This window comes from Nomascus leucogenys, chromosome 12, assembly GCF_006542625.1.
Source record: "Nomascus leucogenys isolate Asia chromosome 12, Asia_NLE_v1, whole genome shotgun sequence".
In the NCBI taxonomy this organism is placed as follows: Eukaryota; Metazoa; Chordata; class Mammalia; order Primates; family Hylobatidae; genus Nomascus; species Nomascus leucogenys.
Window position 1 is genome coordinate 72,064,520 of NC_044392.1, and position 14,168 is coordinate 72,078,687.

Consider the following 14,168-nt stretch of genomic DNA (forward strand, 5'->3'; position numbering starts at 1 on the left):
AAATAAGATGAAAGTTAAACTGATTTGTAAATTGTAAAGCATTATGTTAATACACGTTGTTGGTATAATTACCATTTTTATCACATGTAATTAGTTTCTTGGTTAATAAAAATACAAATTAGAACAAAGTCAATAATGCAAATTTGTATAATAAAATGATTTCTAATATATGGTAAGTATAATAGAAGAAAACATAAAGTAATATCTTTTCCAGCTTTTATAAATAATTTTCTCTCTGAGTTTTGAAATGATGATGTTATTATCTAAGTATGTTAATTATTAAGAAAAAATACTAACAATTATATTTTCTAATATTTTACATTTAGTTTAAACATAAAATAAAAAGATAATTGTAATTTAATCACCCCTCTGAGAATCCAGAGACATTTTTTTGTTATCTTTTATTAACTAAAATTGGAAGTAGAAATAGATTATACTTGAGCTTTACAATACTTAGTATGCATGTTTGCATTTCTTTTATTATTGTTTTAATAATGTTTTCTTAAATTGTTGGTACAGATAATTACTATAAAGGCAGTATCCATGTGATTATTTTCAAAAATCTATACACATGAGGTTTTTTAAAAAAGCAAACTAGTTAAAAGCATTACATCTTTTTTGAAACTCAGTTAAAAAAAATTAAAAAACCTAATCAGATTCAAATGATCTCATCAGTGTTCATAAGGCCCAGTGGTCCTATAGAACTCTAAGTTGAATTTAATGATTTATCCTATGGGAAAATATCCAAACTTTAGGATAGTGATTATCAAATGTTATTTTGTAAAAAATTTTGTGTGTATCCTAATGCAAAGAATTTCTAAACTCATTTTTTTATTTTGAAAACTTGGTTCAGCACATTTGAAAAAAGCCTAGAAATAACTTCAAGAAACACTAGTCTAGGGATTGTATTCTGCCAATACAGGAAGAAATTTGTGTAGGAGGTCATTAGATATATTTTTTATAAAGCATTGTGCACAATTATGAACACTTAAATGGAAACAGATAACATTAAATAAATATTAAATACATCTAATTTTGAAGTATTTTTTCATCTCATCAGTATTTTCTAACATCAACATCTGTGCTTAATATTGGGGCTGGAAATTAGTCTTTCAAATAGTGGATACAACTGTTTCTCTTTGGGATCTTAAAATTATGTAAACTCTAAATGTTACTTTAACATAATTTACTAGACTGTAAGAAGCTATTGTTAAATAAGTGATTCTTAAGCCAGTATTACTTTCTTTAATAAGAAAATACTTCTTTTCTTGTGTACTAGGGCTCACCAGGAGAACGTGGGTCAGCAGGTACAGCTGGCCCAATTGGTTTACCAGGGCGCCCGGGACCTCAGGGTCCTCCTGGTCCAGCTGGAGAGAAAGGTGCTCCTGTAAGTAATGTCTAGGAGAAAATATATGATGCTGCTACCCTGTACACATTATTACTTTTTATTCAACAATATTAGCTTTTCATACACCACTGTATTCTCTCTGCCTATGTGTCTGGCATATAAATACCCTGGCTTGTATATGTATAATAAAGAAAATTTCAAATTCAATTAAATGAGATGACATTTTCCCACACTTTATGAAACCGTAATACCTGTGAGGGAGTTGGATATTATTAATGTAAAAGGCTTCTCATTTTGCTTTTTTTTAAAAAAAAAGTTGTGAGTTTTTGATTGAAGCTATACCTTGCAGCTTTACATTAGAAAAGTGTGAACTTTTTACACCTCTTGTAATACAAATTCAATTTCAAGCATTTCCATAATCTGTAAATAAGACTCATAGAAAGTAGCTGCCCTTCTCATGTAATTTGAGCTCTGATCGCCAGTGAGTGAGATGGGGACCATCTCACCAATTATTTCATCTAATATTTATTGGATTTTAACATTTTATATTTACATGGCTATGGACTCTATTCCACTCGTTAGATTTAGGTTTCTTTGTTAAGATTTCTTCTCTATTTTTTTCCTGCTTTTGATATGATTGTATTTTTTTAAAAATGATTCTCTCTTCCTACAAGATTAAAACGCAAACTGTTTCAGTAAATGTAGATTAAAAGTATTGGCTCTGATACACAAAAATATAAGTTGAATATTTTTGTATACTGGTAAGTGTTGATATATAAAATTAAGCTTAAGCTTATATTCAAAAATACTCCTCTATCACTAAGACTTCAGTTTTATCAAGTTGATTTGCTTTCATTGTCTATGCATTTTCTCTGATTATTCTGTGATATTATTCCAATGTTTCTGTTTGAGACCATTTTGTGCAGTTATAACAGAATACCACAGACTGGGTAATTTATAATGAACAAAAATATATTGGCTCATGGTTCTGGTGGATGGAAGGTCCAAGATCCGGTAAAGAACTTCTTGGCACATCATCCCATGGTAGATGGACAAAGAGAGGGCTAGAGAGAGAGAGAGAGAGGGTAAAAAGAAAACAAATTCTCTTTGTTTTAATGAACCCACTAATGCAATAACGGCATTAATTAATTTCATTTTGCCCTCATGGCCTAATCAGCTTTCATTAGGCCCTACTCCCCCACATTGTTGCATTGGGAATTAAGTTTCCAAAAAATGTTTTTTTGGTGACACATTCAAACTGTAGCAAATAAAAAAAAGATGTTTCCAGTAATCCATTACCTTTCAGAAAGAGATAGAATGTTGGAATGGGCCATGCCACCTGTGGATAGAACTTTTAAGTGACAGAAAAAGCACTTTTAATATGCTGAGAAAATATATTTTATAGTGTACTATGTACTAGGAAAAGATAGAAAATAGATTCAGTTCCTTTAATACAAATTAATTTAAAAATATAGGGAACACATATTTTGCACAATACACTAAATAATGCATACAGAGAAAATAGACATAAATTGCTTTTCATACAAATTGAGAATATACTAATTAGATAAGTCAATATTTCTGTGAAGATAATATATTGAATGGTAGATTTTAAAGTGGATAAAAACCTTAGCTTTATGAAGAATAAGTAAGTTATTGAAATAAAGATAAGATCAGAATATGGAAAAACAATGAAACTGATAAGAAATTAATTAGGTGAGACAGATGAAAAATTATTGACATTAGCCTTTGTAAGAGCCAGGATTCAGGCCTGAGTTTTGTTGGTAATTAGTGATATCATAACTATAGAAGAGAAAAGGGAATGCCTTGCTTCCCCATCCTCTTTCAGTTATCCCAGCCAAGGACAACAACTCCAGCATGTTCATTCCATTTTCTATTAGCCAAAATTAGCTATTTAGAATAACTAAGGGGTAGGCACTGTATTGTTAGCATTATACTTTTGAAGGAGCTGTCTGCTTAGGGACAGTAATATAAAGTGGGTAATAAGAGTGTTCAGTGAAAGGAGTTATAGATATCCATTCAGAGGTTTAGTAAAAACTGATGAAAATGTTGGGCAAAATGTTATATCTAGCCTTTATTTCTTCCTCTTTCCAAATATAAATTTTAGATCTTACCTCTGCTGAGCAGCTTGTGTTATAAAAATGTTATGCAATTATCAGCAGGTTTACACTTGCATTAAAAAAAAGACAAGATGTGGCCTGTGGAAGACAAGCCCTTGGTCTACCTACCCATCAACCCTGCTTCCTAGAATGGAGAAATGTCCTAATTAGCATCCCTATATTAATCAGTCAGATTAGAAACTCTAGGAGGTGGGTCTAGAAAGCAGGTGAGAAGAAAGGGGCTAAAACCTTCTCCAGCTTAATTGCATTGATAAAAAATTAGAAAATTTTGACAGGGAAACTGATTCTAATGAAAACTATTAGTTACTGGATGCAAAGATTACAGATAAGAAGAGATTTAAACTATGCATCTATTTGGGGACAGATGTAGAAATTGGGGGGAAAAGCTAGATCTAAAACACAGCAGTCAATGCACTAACTATAACTGAATTAGGCAATAGCAGTTTGAAATTTTAGGAGAAATATTCTCCAAATACTTATTTACAATTTCTAGCAAATGTGTGTGTATAATTGCAGAGAAAATAATCAGTGCCAGAATTGTAAGTCTGGGAGTCATTTAAAATAAGAGTGATGTTTAAAAGCATATTTTTGGATTACCATGTGATGTAGTGTTGAGGGAGAACAGAAGTCTGGACTCAGTCTTAATGGAGAATTATAATGGGTGTAAGTTCTGAAAGCATCTAATAAGACAGAAAAACAGTCCATGAGGTTTTTGGTTTTTTTTTTTTTTTTTTTTTTTTTTTTGTGTGTGTGTGTGTGTGTGTGTGTGTGTGTGTGTGTGTGTCCAGAGGCATGCCATCAAAGAGAACAAGAGATAAACGAGTTCCCTTTTGTGGGATGTTGTAAAAGATCAAGAATACTGAAATCCGAAAGACAAAGAAATTAAGAGACTGGGATTTTACCTGCTGGGTATTTATAGCTTTAGATTAATTCTAAGTTGATTCAAAAAGAAAAAAAAAATGGACTATAGAGGAGTGGAGTAAGGACGTGTAAATCCCCTCAAGCAAGGCATGGAACCCATGGAAAAATGAGCAGTAGGTGTAAGTACTAAAGTTGAATGCGTTGCCTCACTATATTGTGTGGTGCATGTATTTATCTACTTTATCAATAATAAGAAAATAGTCAGTGGAAAAGTTAAGGAGTTAAGGAAATGAGAGTTGCCTGCTTGAAGACAACTAGAAGTGGGTTGGGAGCTAGCCCTATCATTTATTTAGTTCATGATTTTGGTTGTTATTTAACATCAAAACCTCTGTTTTCTCAACTCTGAAAAGAAGATGGCCATCTCTGAAAAGAAGATAATCACAGTATTTTGTGAGGACTAGATAAAATTATGGTTCTAAATCATTTTTCAGAACTGTGATAAGTTGTGAGAAGTGTTCAGAATAATCATTACTATTAGTGGTAGTATTATCATTACCATCAGTGTGTGAACCAGAGTGCCATATAAAAGGATGAAATAATACACTGAGAATTAGTACATAAATGAGCTTTTGAGGAAGGAGTGATGGATTTTGTGAATTGTAATAAAAGTTGTGGGTGTGAGTATAGGTTAAATATAAGACCATGCCAAATCAAACAAAAGACATGGGGATGTTTAGCTAATTCTATCATTTTTTAAGGGAAGATTCAGTTATTAATATAAATGGAATGTTAGAAGTGGTGAAATAAAGACCGGCTACAGGGAGAGATGAATGTTTCCAGTAGTTGTGTACATTGTGGGCCAAGAGATACATAATGGAGGAAGAGTTATGTCATCTTGAGGAATTATAAATGGCTAATATAAATTTAGAATGCTATAGATCTGTTGAATTTCTCCCAACACCACACAGACCAGGGTCAGAAGAAATGAATGGCAAGTGATTCCTGGTAGAGATTCTGTGTACTATAATGAAGGCAGAAGAGAATATATCTGCCTTATTTACAGGAAACCTTATACAAAAGGATTGATTTTTAGAGTTTAAGGCTAGCAAGGAAATTCAAATTAAGAGGAACTATCTGAATCAACTATTGTATTTAATATAGTGAAGTTTACTGTGAATAGCACAGCACATCCTATGAGTATTGATAGATTTGAAATATCATATTTATTTGAAGATAAAAGGTCTCCAGAGTGACATTGGGGCATCCCTCTTATAATAATTATGGCACCCTTTTAAAAAACAAGAACATATGAAACCCAGGCAAGTAATAAATTAGTTAACAATTTAATTTTGCCTTATAGATATTGTTACTTTTTTTGTCATTAATTAAGTAATGTAGCAACAGTTCCTTAAGTGACTACTCTGGTCCACAGGCCAGAGATATATAATAGAATGCAAAGTCAGACATAGTTCCTACCCTCACATAGTTTATTATCTGATAGGGCAATATGATAATATGCAAAGAATCACTAAATACATATATAATGACAAACTCAGGTTATTCATATGAATGGAATGTAATAGTGTATGTCAGATTATAGTAGAGAGATCTGCTAGAATTGGGGCCTTTCCTTGGACAAGGCATTGATGGTGAGATGTAAAAGATGAGAAGGAATTAACTATGCAAAGAGTTCCCATATGGGCATTCCAGGCCACAGGAACAAAATGTGCTCAGGCAATGTCACAGGAAGGGACATGGCATCAGATTTAAGGGATTGAGAAAAATGTCTAGAAGGGTTGGAATGCAGAGAGCAAGGGTTAGGGGAGGCTAGATGTGTTTGGGCAGGTAGCAGGAGCTAGATCATAGTAGGCTGCACGAAGCCATGAAGTCTTTATCTGAGGAAAAGTAAACAAGTAAATTGACCTAAGAATGTAGGTAACATGATCTGATTGGCTTTCTGGATGCAGTGTGATGAATACATTGGAAGGAAGTAAGAATACATATGGGAAAAGGCAGGAGGTTTTCTTCCGTAGCTCAGAACAAGGATACCAGTATTATAGAATAAGGTGTCAGTGGTGGAGATAAAGTGAATATATTCAAGAGATAATTAGGAGATAAAATGTATAAAACTAAGTCATCTTAAAGGAGCAGGAGATGTTAAGGGAAGTGAGGGAAAGTGGGGTAATGAAAAAGCAAAACCTAATCACTTGTAGATTCCCAGCTTGTATAACAGAAGGATAGAAAGGACCTCTGAATGCAATCAAAAATATTGTCTTGTGCAAAACTGATGAAATTTTGGCTTTTAGAAAATAATTTATTTTAAACTACGAAAAGATGTTTTATTGGAAACAGAAGTTGAGTTCCTTATCAAGGCACTTTTAAAAAAATACACAATATAGGTAAATTTAAACATGAAAATAATGCCATTTTCAAAAACCAGGAGAACCAAAACAAACACTTAAAAATAAGAAAGTTACATATGAAACATATAAAGCATATGGCAAAGTTGGACGTATAAGCAACTGCATTTTTTTATTTCTAAAGCCTAATACCCATTACACAGCTATGTCGGTGGCACTAAGGAAGGAGAATAGAGGCTCAGCAAAGTTTTGCAAACTTAAGGAATCTGATTTGTCAATGTATAATAATTGCATGTTTGAAAGAAAAATTCTAAGTTGGGTCCTAATTATTTTTGTGTATCATAGCCTAAGATTTATAAGTGGTTTTAAAAGAATAGTGGTCTTATTCACAAATGAAGGTAGGGAGCATGTATCATTTATTCTTTAAAATGTTTTTCTAAAAAACATTAAGCAATATCCTTGTCAAATATAGAAGCTAGATTATTACTCCTGCAGCTGCACTTCAAAACTGTAAAATTAATGATCTTTGGATATTCAATACAGGGAGAAAAAGGTCCCCAAGGGCCTGCAGGGAGAGATGGAGTTCAAGGTCCTGTTGGTCTCCCAGGGCCAGCTGGTCCTGCCGGCTCCCCTGGGGAAGACGGAGACAAGGTTGGTATTCATTATTCATGTTAGTAGATCCTGTGAAAAAGCTTAATTTTTGTCAAGAATTCTAGATAATTCTAATCTTTATGATTAGGCGCCAGCTGGAAGGTTACCTTTTTCAAAGTTTCACACACATTTTCATATGCTCAAAAGTTTTATTTAAGAGGTTCAGAATTAGTATCTGTTCCATAAAATAGTATGTGGTATATAAACAGAAAAATCAATTAAAAGAACAGTGGTAGTGAGAAAAACTAGTAGATGCCAAAATTTATTTATTTTTAAGAATATCCTTCTGAAATTAATATAAAATAAAAAAATTAATTACATGTATATGGTTAGCCCTCATGTCTTGGATATTGCACAATAAGACTTAAGAATGAGCTACATATTTACTTGATAATCCTGTTATCATTTACCAACATGTGAGCACAGACTCTAAGCTCCTAATTCCAAATGTATGGCTGTGTGTTAAATGTTTCAATTGAATATATTATTATATTATTTTAAAATATTATTTAAAAATTTATAAACCAGCACTCTGATAATGTGCATCATTTTAGCATTTGGAAAATTAGCAGAAAGGTGTTTTTGCTGTTATTTTGTTTTTATTTTTATTTTTTACTTTTTTGAGAGATGGAGTCTTGCTTTGTTGCCCATGCTGGAGTGCAGTGGTGCAACAGGGCTCACTACAGCCTCAAACTCCTGGACTCGAGCGATCCTACCACCTCAGCTTCCCAAGTAGCTGAGACTACAAGCATGCCTCACCATGTGCAGCTAACTTTTTTAAAACATTTATTTGTAGGACAGGGTCTCACTCTGCTTCCCAGGCTGGTCTTAAACTCCTGGGCCCAACCTTTCACTTCAGCCTCCCAAACCTGGGATTACAGGTGTGGGACCCAGAACCCGGCTGGTAAAGTAATTTTTGATTAATGTGTAATTATAGATTTTATAAATCAGTGTACTTCCATTATCAGTTTATACAGGTAATATTTGAGACAAAATTGATTTTTTAATTATAAATTCAGTTGTAGTATACTTTGAAGTTAAACTGATTTGTCTGTTAATATATTAATCAATACTAAAAAGCTAGAAGCAGTGGGAACCCAAGATTTTCCATTTTAAACAGTGACATTACACGCTAGCATGTAATTATATTAAAGGTAAAATTTAACTGTTTGATGATAATTAAGACAATGCAATAGCATGTTAAAGATAAACTCTAAGTCAAATCTTTCAATTTCAGGGTGAAATTGGTGAACCGGGACAAAAAGGCAGCAAGGGTGACAAAGGAGAAAATGTGAGTTTCCTGCTTCTTATTGAGAGAACATTATTTATTTAACACCTTTTACTATTTACCATTGATATTTTTATATAGTACTACTAACTTTCCTAGCCAATACTTATAATACCGATACTACATTACCTCTGCCATTATATAATTCTATAATTTTATATATTTGTGAAGTTTTCTGTTTCTGTGATTAAGTAAAGTATGATGATTGTAGGCCATTATTTGTAACTCTGCTATAGCAAATGAAAGAGTAACATAATGAAATAGTCTTTTTTGTATGATTATGAGAAATCATATATACATATATTAACCAAAATTAATAGTATTACTATGTTCTACATGTATACAAATTGGTCACTCATTCCCATGTTATAAATACTTATTTTAAATTTTTTCCTTTAAATCATAAAACTTCAAAATAATTTTCGTTGCTCATTCAAATGGTGTGTTCACTCTTGTCTTTATGATGTTTTTCTTTTGTCATTACCAGTATATATTCTCTTTAAATTATGTATTTAAACATGTTCCTACTTCTTAAATGAAATATATTATATGATGATACTGTCACATGCTTCAGCACTTCCTTACTAATTTATACTCTCTAAAGAATGTCTGTGGACATTATTTTCTAGGTTCTTTATTTTCACTTTTTTTTCCCCTTTAAGTGTTCATACATTTGCTCTCCAATAGAAACATAAATAAGGGGAGTACAGAGATATGTCCTTCAAGTTTTTTTTCACCTAGTATAGAAGTTTATACATTATCCCCAGCAATTTGATTCTAACAGACTAGTCTCATTCTATTTTGTGAGCCATCAGTCTGATGCTTTTAGGGTTGGAATTACTGCCTACGTTAACACGTAACTGAAAGAAGATTTTTATTGGAATTGATTGAATCCCAAACTGAAGAGTTACCAAAGTCCTATGAGATGGATTTTTCTAACTAAAAAGAAAACTCTAGAATGAAAAGAGAAAAAGCTTGCAGTAATAATTTGTAGTATTTAATGCATAGTTCATTTTTATATGCAGTATAACAAAACATCAACAAATAGGTGATAGCACTGATACTCTGGATCCATGCTGTAAAATTATGTCAAGAATTTGTGTACAGAAAACCAGCTGCATATGTTTGATGCAGTTAGTATTGACTATAAATTTACAAAATGTATTTTGGTGTCTGCCTTAGTCTGTTTTGTGTTGCTATAAAGGAATACCCAAGGCTGGATAATTTATAAGGAAAATAGGGTTATTTGGCTTACAGTTCAGCAGGTTGTACAAAGAAGCCTGGGGCTGGCATCTGCTTGGCTTATGGTGAGGGCTTTTGTACTATGTCAAAACATGGCAGAGAAGTTCAAAGGGGAAGTGCGCCTGAACAAAGAGGAACCAAACCCCACAGGAGTGCTGTCTTTAAAACAACCCTCTTTTCTTTCAAGCACCAACTCAATCTCCCCAGAGCAAGAACTCAATCGCTATTCAGCTATTCCTGATGGATCCACCTTAAGAACCCAAACACCTCCATTTAGGCCCCACCCCCAACACTGGGAATTAAATTTCAACATGAGCTTTAGTGGGGACAAACCATATCCAAACGATAGCAGTAAATTACTTCAGATTCCATTTAGATTTCTTAATTATAAAGAAATACTATTGATTTAATTAGACTACCTTATACACGCGACAGAAGCCACATCTTAAAAAAGTTTTATTTACTCCTTAAAAACAATGCTAAGATGACTGCATGGCCAGTATTTGGGCCAGCAAATCTCAAATATTTTTGCCTCAGGACCCTTGCATAATCTGAAAGGTTTTTGAGGAGACCAAAAAGCTTTTGTCTATGTGGGTTACTATCATATGAATGAAAGCTGATATATTTAAAATATTTATGTATTGATTTATTTATAATTAAGAATAATAAGCCCAAAGCACTTTTAATAAAAACTAGCTATATTTTTGCAAATAAAAATGTATAGTCCCGAGAGTAGCATTGTTACATTTGTTTTGTCTAGCTTAATAGAAGAAGCTGTATTCTCATATCTAGTTCAGCCTGTGGTGACATGTTTTTTTGGTTGAAAGCATGAAGAAAATCTAGGCTCACATAAATTATGTAGTTATAAAAGGGAGGAGCATTTTCAGTACCTTTTCAGATAATTTTGAATATTCTTTGATTGTACATAGAAATTGTAGTTTCATTGTAGTACATAGAAATGGTAGTTTTTCTTCAGGGTCATTTGCACAACAGAATTTGAAACAAAAACAGTGAGCTTTTTGTGCTATTACATTATATTCCACTGCTCTATCTTGCACGTTGATGACTCTGTTTCATACATAATTTTGTAATATCCTTCACTGAAAATTTGGAAATTATTGATTTCCTGGGTAAGGTCCTCAAAGTATTGACACAATTCTTTATGCAATATTAATATCATAGGAAAATACTTTCAGATTGGGAAGATATAAAGCCTACAATGGCAGATAAGAGATTTCCAAAATTCTAATTTTTGCTTTAAAGTTTAAATGTTATTGACAGTAAATACTGTCAGTTGTTTTCTTTGAAATCCAAGGCTTCCTTTATATTGAATAACATCTGCCAAAATCATGCTTATTATTTATAATCACAGTTATTATTTATAACTGATTATTTATAATCACATTTATTATTTATAACTGTGATTATAAATAATCGTAGTTTTTCTGTCAGCTGCTCTTTCAAGTAAAAATAGTGTTCCATGTAAAAAAGTTCAGCTTGCATTTCAAACTATAATCCCAGTGTTTGTGGGGCTTATTTTTTTTTTGAGACAAGCACTGTACTTCAGTATGAGGCAAGCATACTTTATGTATGTCTTCAATTTGTCAAATGAATATGAAAAGACACATATTCAAGATCAATATTTAATAATATTAATAACTTTCAAAGCCTCATCAATACAATTACATCCATGACATTCTTAGATGGAACAGCCATTTTTGTGTTGACCGAAAGTATATCGTAGTAAAATACAGTTAATGCTGTTACAAATGGTAGCTACCGACATGATTAGCGCTAAGTTACCAGCAACTTTATTCACCACGGATTTTACATCACTAGTGCAAAAGTCTATATAGTTAAAGGACAAAAAATGCCTGACTGTTGTTATGAGAAGAGTTATGAACTAGCAGAATACTAAAAGCATATCCAGAAGTCCCAACGGCCCATGAACCAGCTTTTCAGACTCTTGCTTTAACAGTTCCCCCACAAGTAGTAGTTATAATACAGAACAATATAGTTCAAGGACACTTTCATTTCTTTAATGCCTGAAACTTTTATATTGCCTGACCGGTTACTAATGTAAGAAAATGAGACAATGAAGAAATATCTATGCATGTAAGACTCATAATGCCTTTTGAAAACTATTGCTCAAAATAAGAGGTCCTGGTGTACTTAATATATAACAAGTAGTTTACATGTGTACGCACATGTGAAAATTCCAAATTTTCATACATCACTACATTCTATCTGTATAGAACGCTCAGAATTCTGATGTTCACTCAGAAGATAGTATATAGACAAATTTTTCATGAGCCCCTTACTAATCATATTTATCTCATTAAAGAAATCTGATACTTTGAAAATTTTCAAATGTGAATCTTACAACTTGATTTCTGTTAGCATAGAAATCTATCTTGAAGATTCACAGCATTACAAATGAGAGTGTTTTCAATAAATGTCAACTTAAAATTGATTTCAAATGTGAAAGCTTGAGTTTCAAGGAGTAAAATAAATGATTGCACTAAATGTGAAAGAATTCTATGTGATGCTTCTTTTTTTCCAAAGGAGTACAGAAATGTTTGATCTTGGTAGGCTAAATGTTCTGTTTCATATGGCTGAGGCTCTTCTGGCTTCACTTTAAAAATTACTTATTTTTATCTCACTGCAGGGTCCTCCCGGTCCCCCAGGTCTTCAAGGACCAGTTGGTGCCCCTGGAATTGCTGTAAGTATTCCACATTGTTCAGCAAATCTAAATCCTTACAGCCCCCTGATTAAATTTATATACTGTCCCATAACCAGTCAATTTTGTAGGGTAATAAGTTTTGTTTGTATGTTTGACATTAAATCAAATTTAAATTATCAAATATAGCTAGCCATGCTGATTCTTAGAAATAAAACATTGTAACTTCATTTGAAAGTAAGTAATAATTTGTTGAGAATTCCTTAATATGTAGTAATTCAGAAAATTATTTCCATTATTAGACAGCTTTTACTTCACTTGGTATACAGGATCAAATCAAAATCAGTCATCATCCAGAAGCAAAGAAAATAAGCAAAACAAACAATAGTATATTGGAACAGATAATGGGCATTTAGTCTACTTTTTACTTGGTTATTCTTAAATACATCTGCTTTCATTAAATTAAAAATGGCCACATTTTTTAATGACTCATATCGTAATGACTTTTTTGCAGTTTGTGATAATGTTTCTTTCTCTTCTCTAGGGAGGCGATGGTGAACCAGGTCCTAGAGGACAGCAGGGGATGTTTGGGCAAAAAGGTGATGAGGGTGCCAGAGGCTTCCCTGGACCTCCTGGTCCAATAGGTCTTCAGGTAAGATGATCCTGTCATTGTTTACTCCATCATTTCTACCTACTTCTCACCAGGTTTTCTGGTGGGTGTAAAACAAAGTATTTTTTTCTTTTTTTTCTACGTAAGAACTTGGGTACAATGTTTATCCATGAAGATCATTTTATTTTTAAATGAGCAGCTGAACTTGAAATCCTTTTTATCATGTATGATTAATTCTCCTGAACATGTAACAGCCCTGGCTCCTGATTCTGGAGTATTTTTAGACCCACCTTAATTATTACACTTCCTTTCTTCACTCCCATTTTGTTTGGAAAATGAACTACAACCTTGCCTAAGTCTGATACTTAAAAGTAAGATATTAGAAGGGTCCTTTCATAGGACTCATAATAAGATAAGTTAGTACTTCAGATTGATAGCAATAGGAAGCACACAAAGTCCCAGGCAGACAGGGGCGGATCTGGAGACACTTTCGCTTCCTTTCCCTGGAGAAACTCGACCTGTGACTCTTTACTTTCAAGATGGCTAAAAAAATTGAAAGCATTTTGAGAAATGGGATCCTGCCAAAAGCAACTGCCAACAGCACATGTTAAACAATATTAGGTAAAATAAACAAATTAACAGTCGATCATTTAAGACCGATTATTATCATTTTAAAATTATAATTTGAATTTTATGAAGCATATCCAGGAAAATAAATATTAAATTGTAGAACACTACAGCCTCTGTTCAAATATATCTTACAATTGGACTCTTAAACAAAATGTTCCAGAGCAGACATCTTCTATTCTGGGTTTTTTTTTTTTTTTTTTTTTTTTGAGACCGAGTCTCGCTCTGTCGCCCAGGCTGGAGTGCAGTGGTGTGATCTTGGCTCACTGCAAGCTCCGCCTCGCGGGTTCGCGCCATTCTCCGGGGTTTCACCGTGTTATCCAGGATGCTCTCGGTCTCCTGACCTCGTGATCCGCCCGC

At 33.0% G+C, this 14,168-nt stretch overlaps 1 protein-coding gene across 2 annotated transcripts in view; it reads left to right on the forward strand.

The window, feature by feature from the left end:
• Positions 1–14,168, forward strand: part of COL11A1 (collagen type XI alpha 1 chain) — a 217,920-nt gene that overhangs the window by 154,831 nt on the left and 48,921 nt on the right. For both annotated transcript variants that reach the window (XM_030824979.1, XM_030824980.1), the window contains 5 exons: positions 1,280–1,387; positions 7,254–7,361; positions 8,599–8,652; positions 12,560–12,613; positions 13,116–13,223. In XM_030824979.1, the coding sequence (XP_030680839.1) occupies positions 1,280–1,387; positions 7,254–7,361; positions 8,599–8,652; positions 12,560–12,613; positions 13,116–13,223 (432 nt within the window). The remainder of the gene's footprint in view (positions 1–1,279; positions 1,388–7,253; positions 7,362–8,598; positions 8,653–12,559; positions 12,614–13,115; positions 13,224–14,168) is intronic.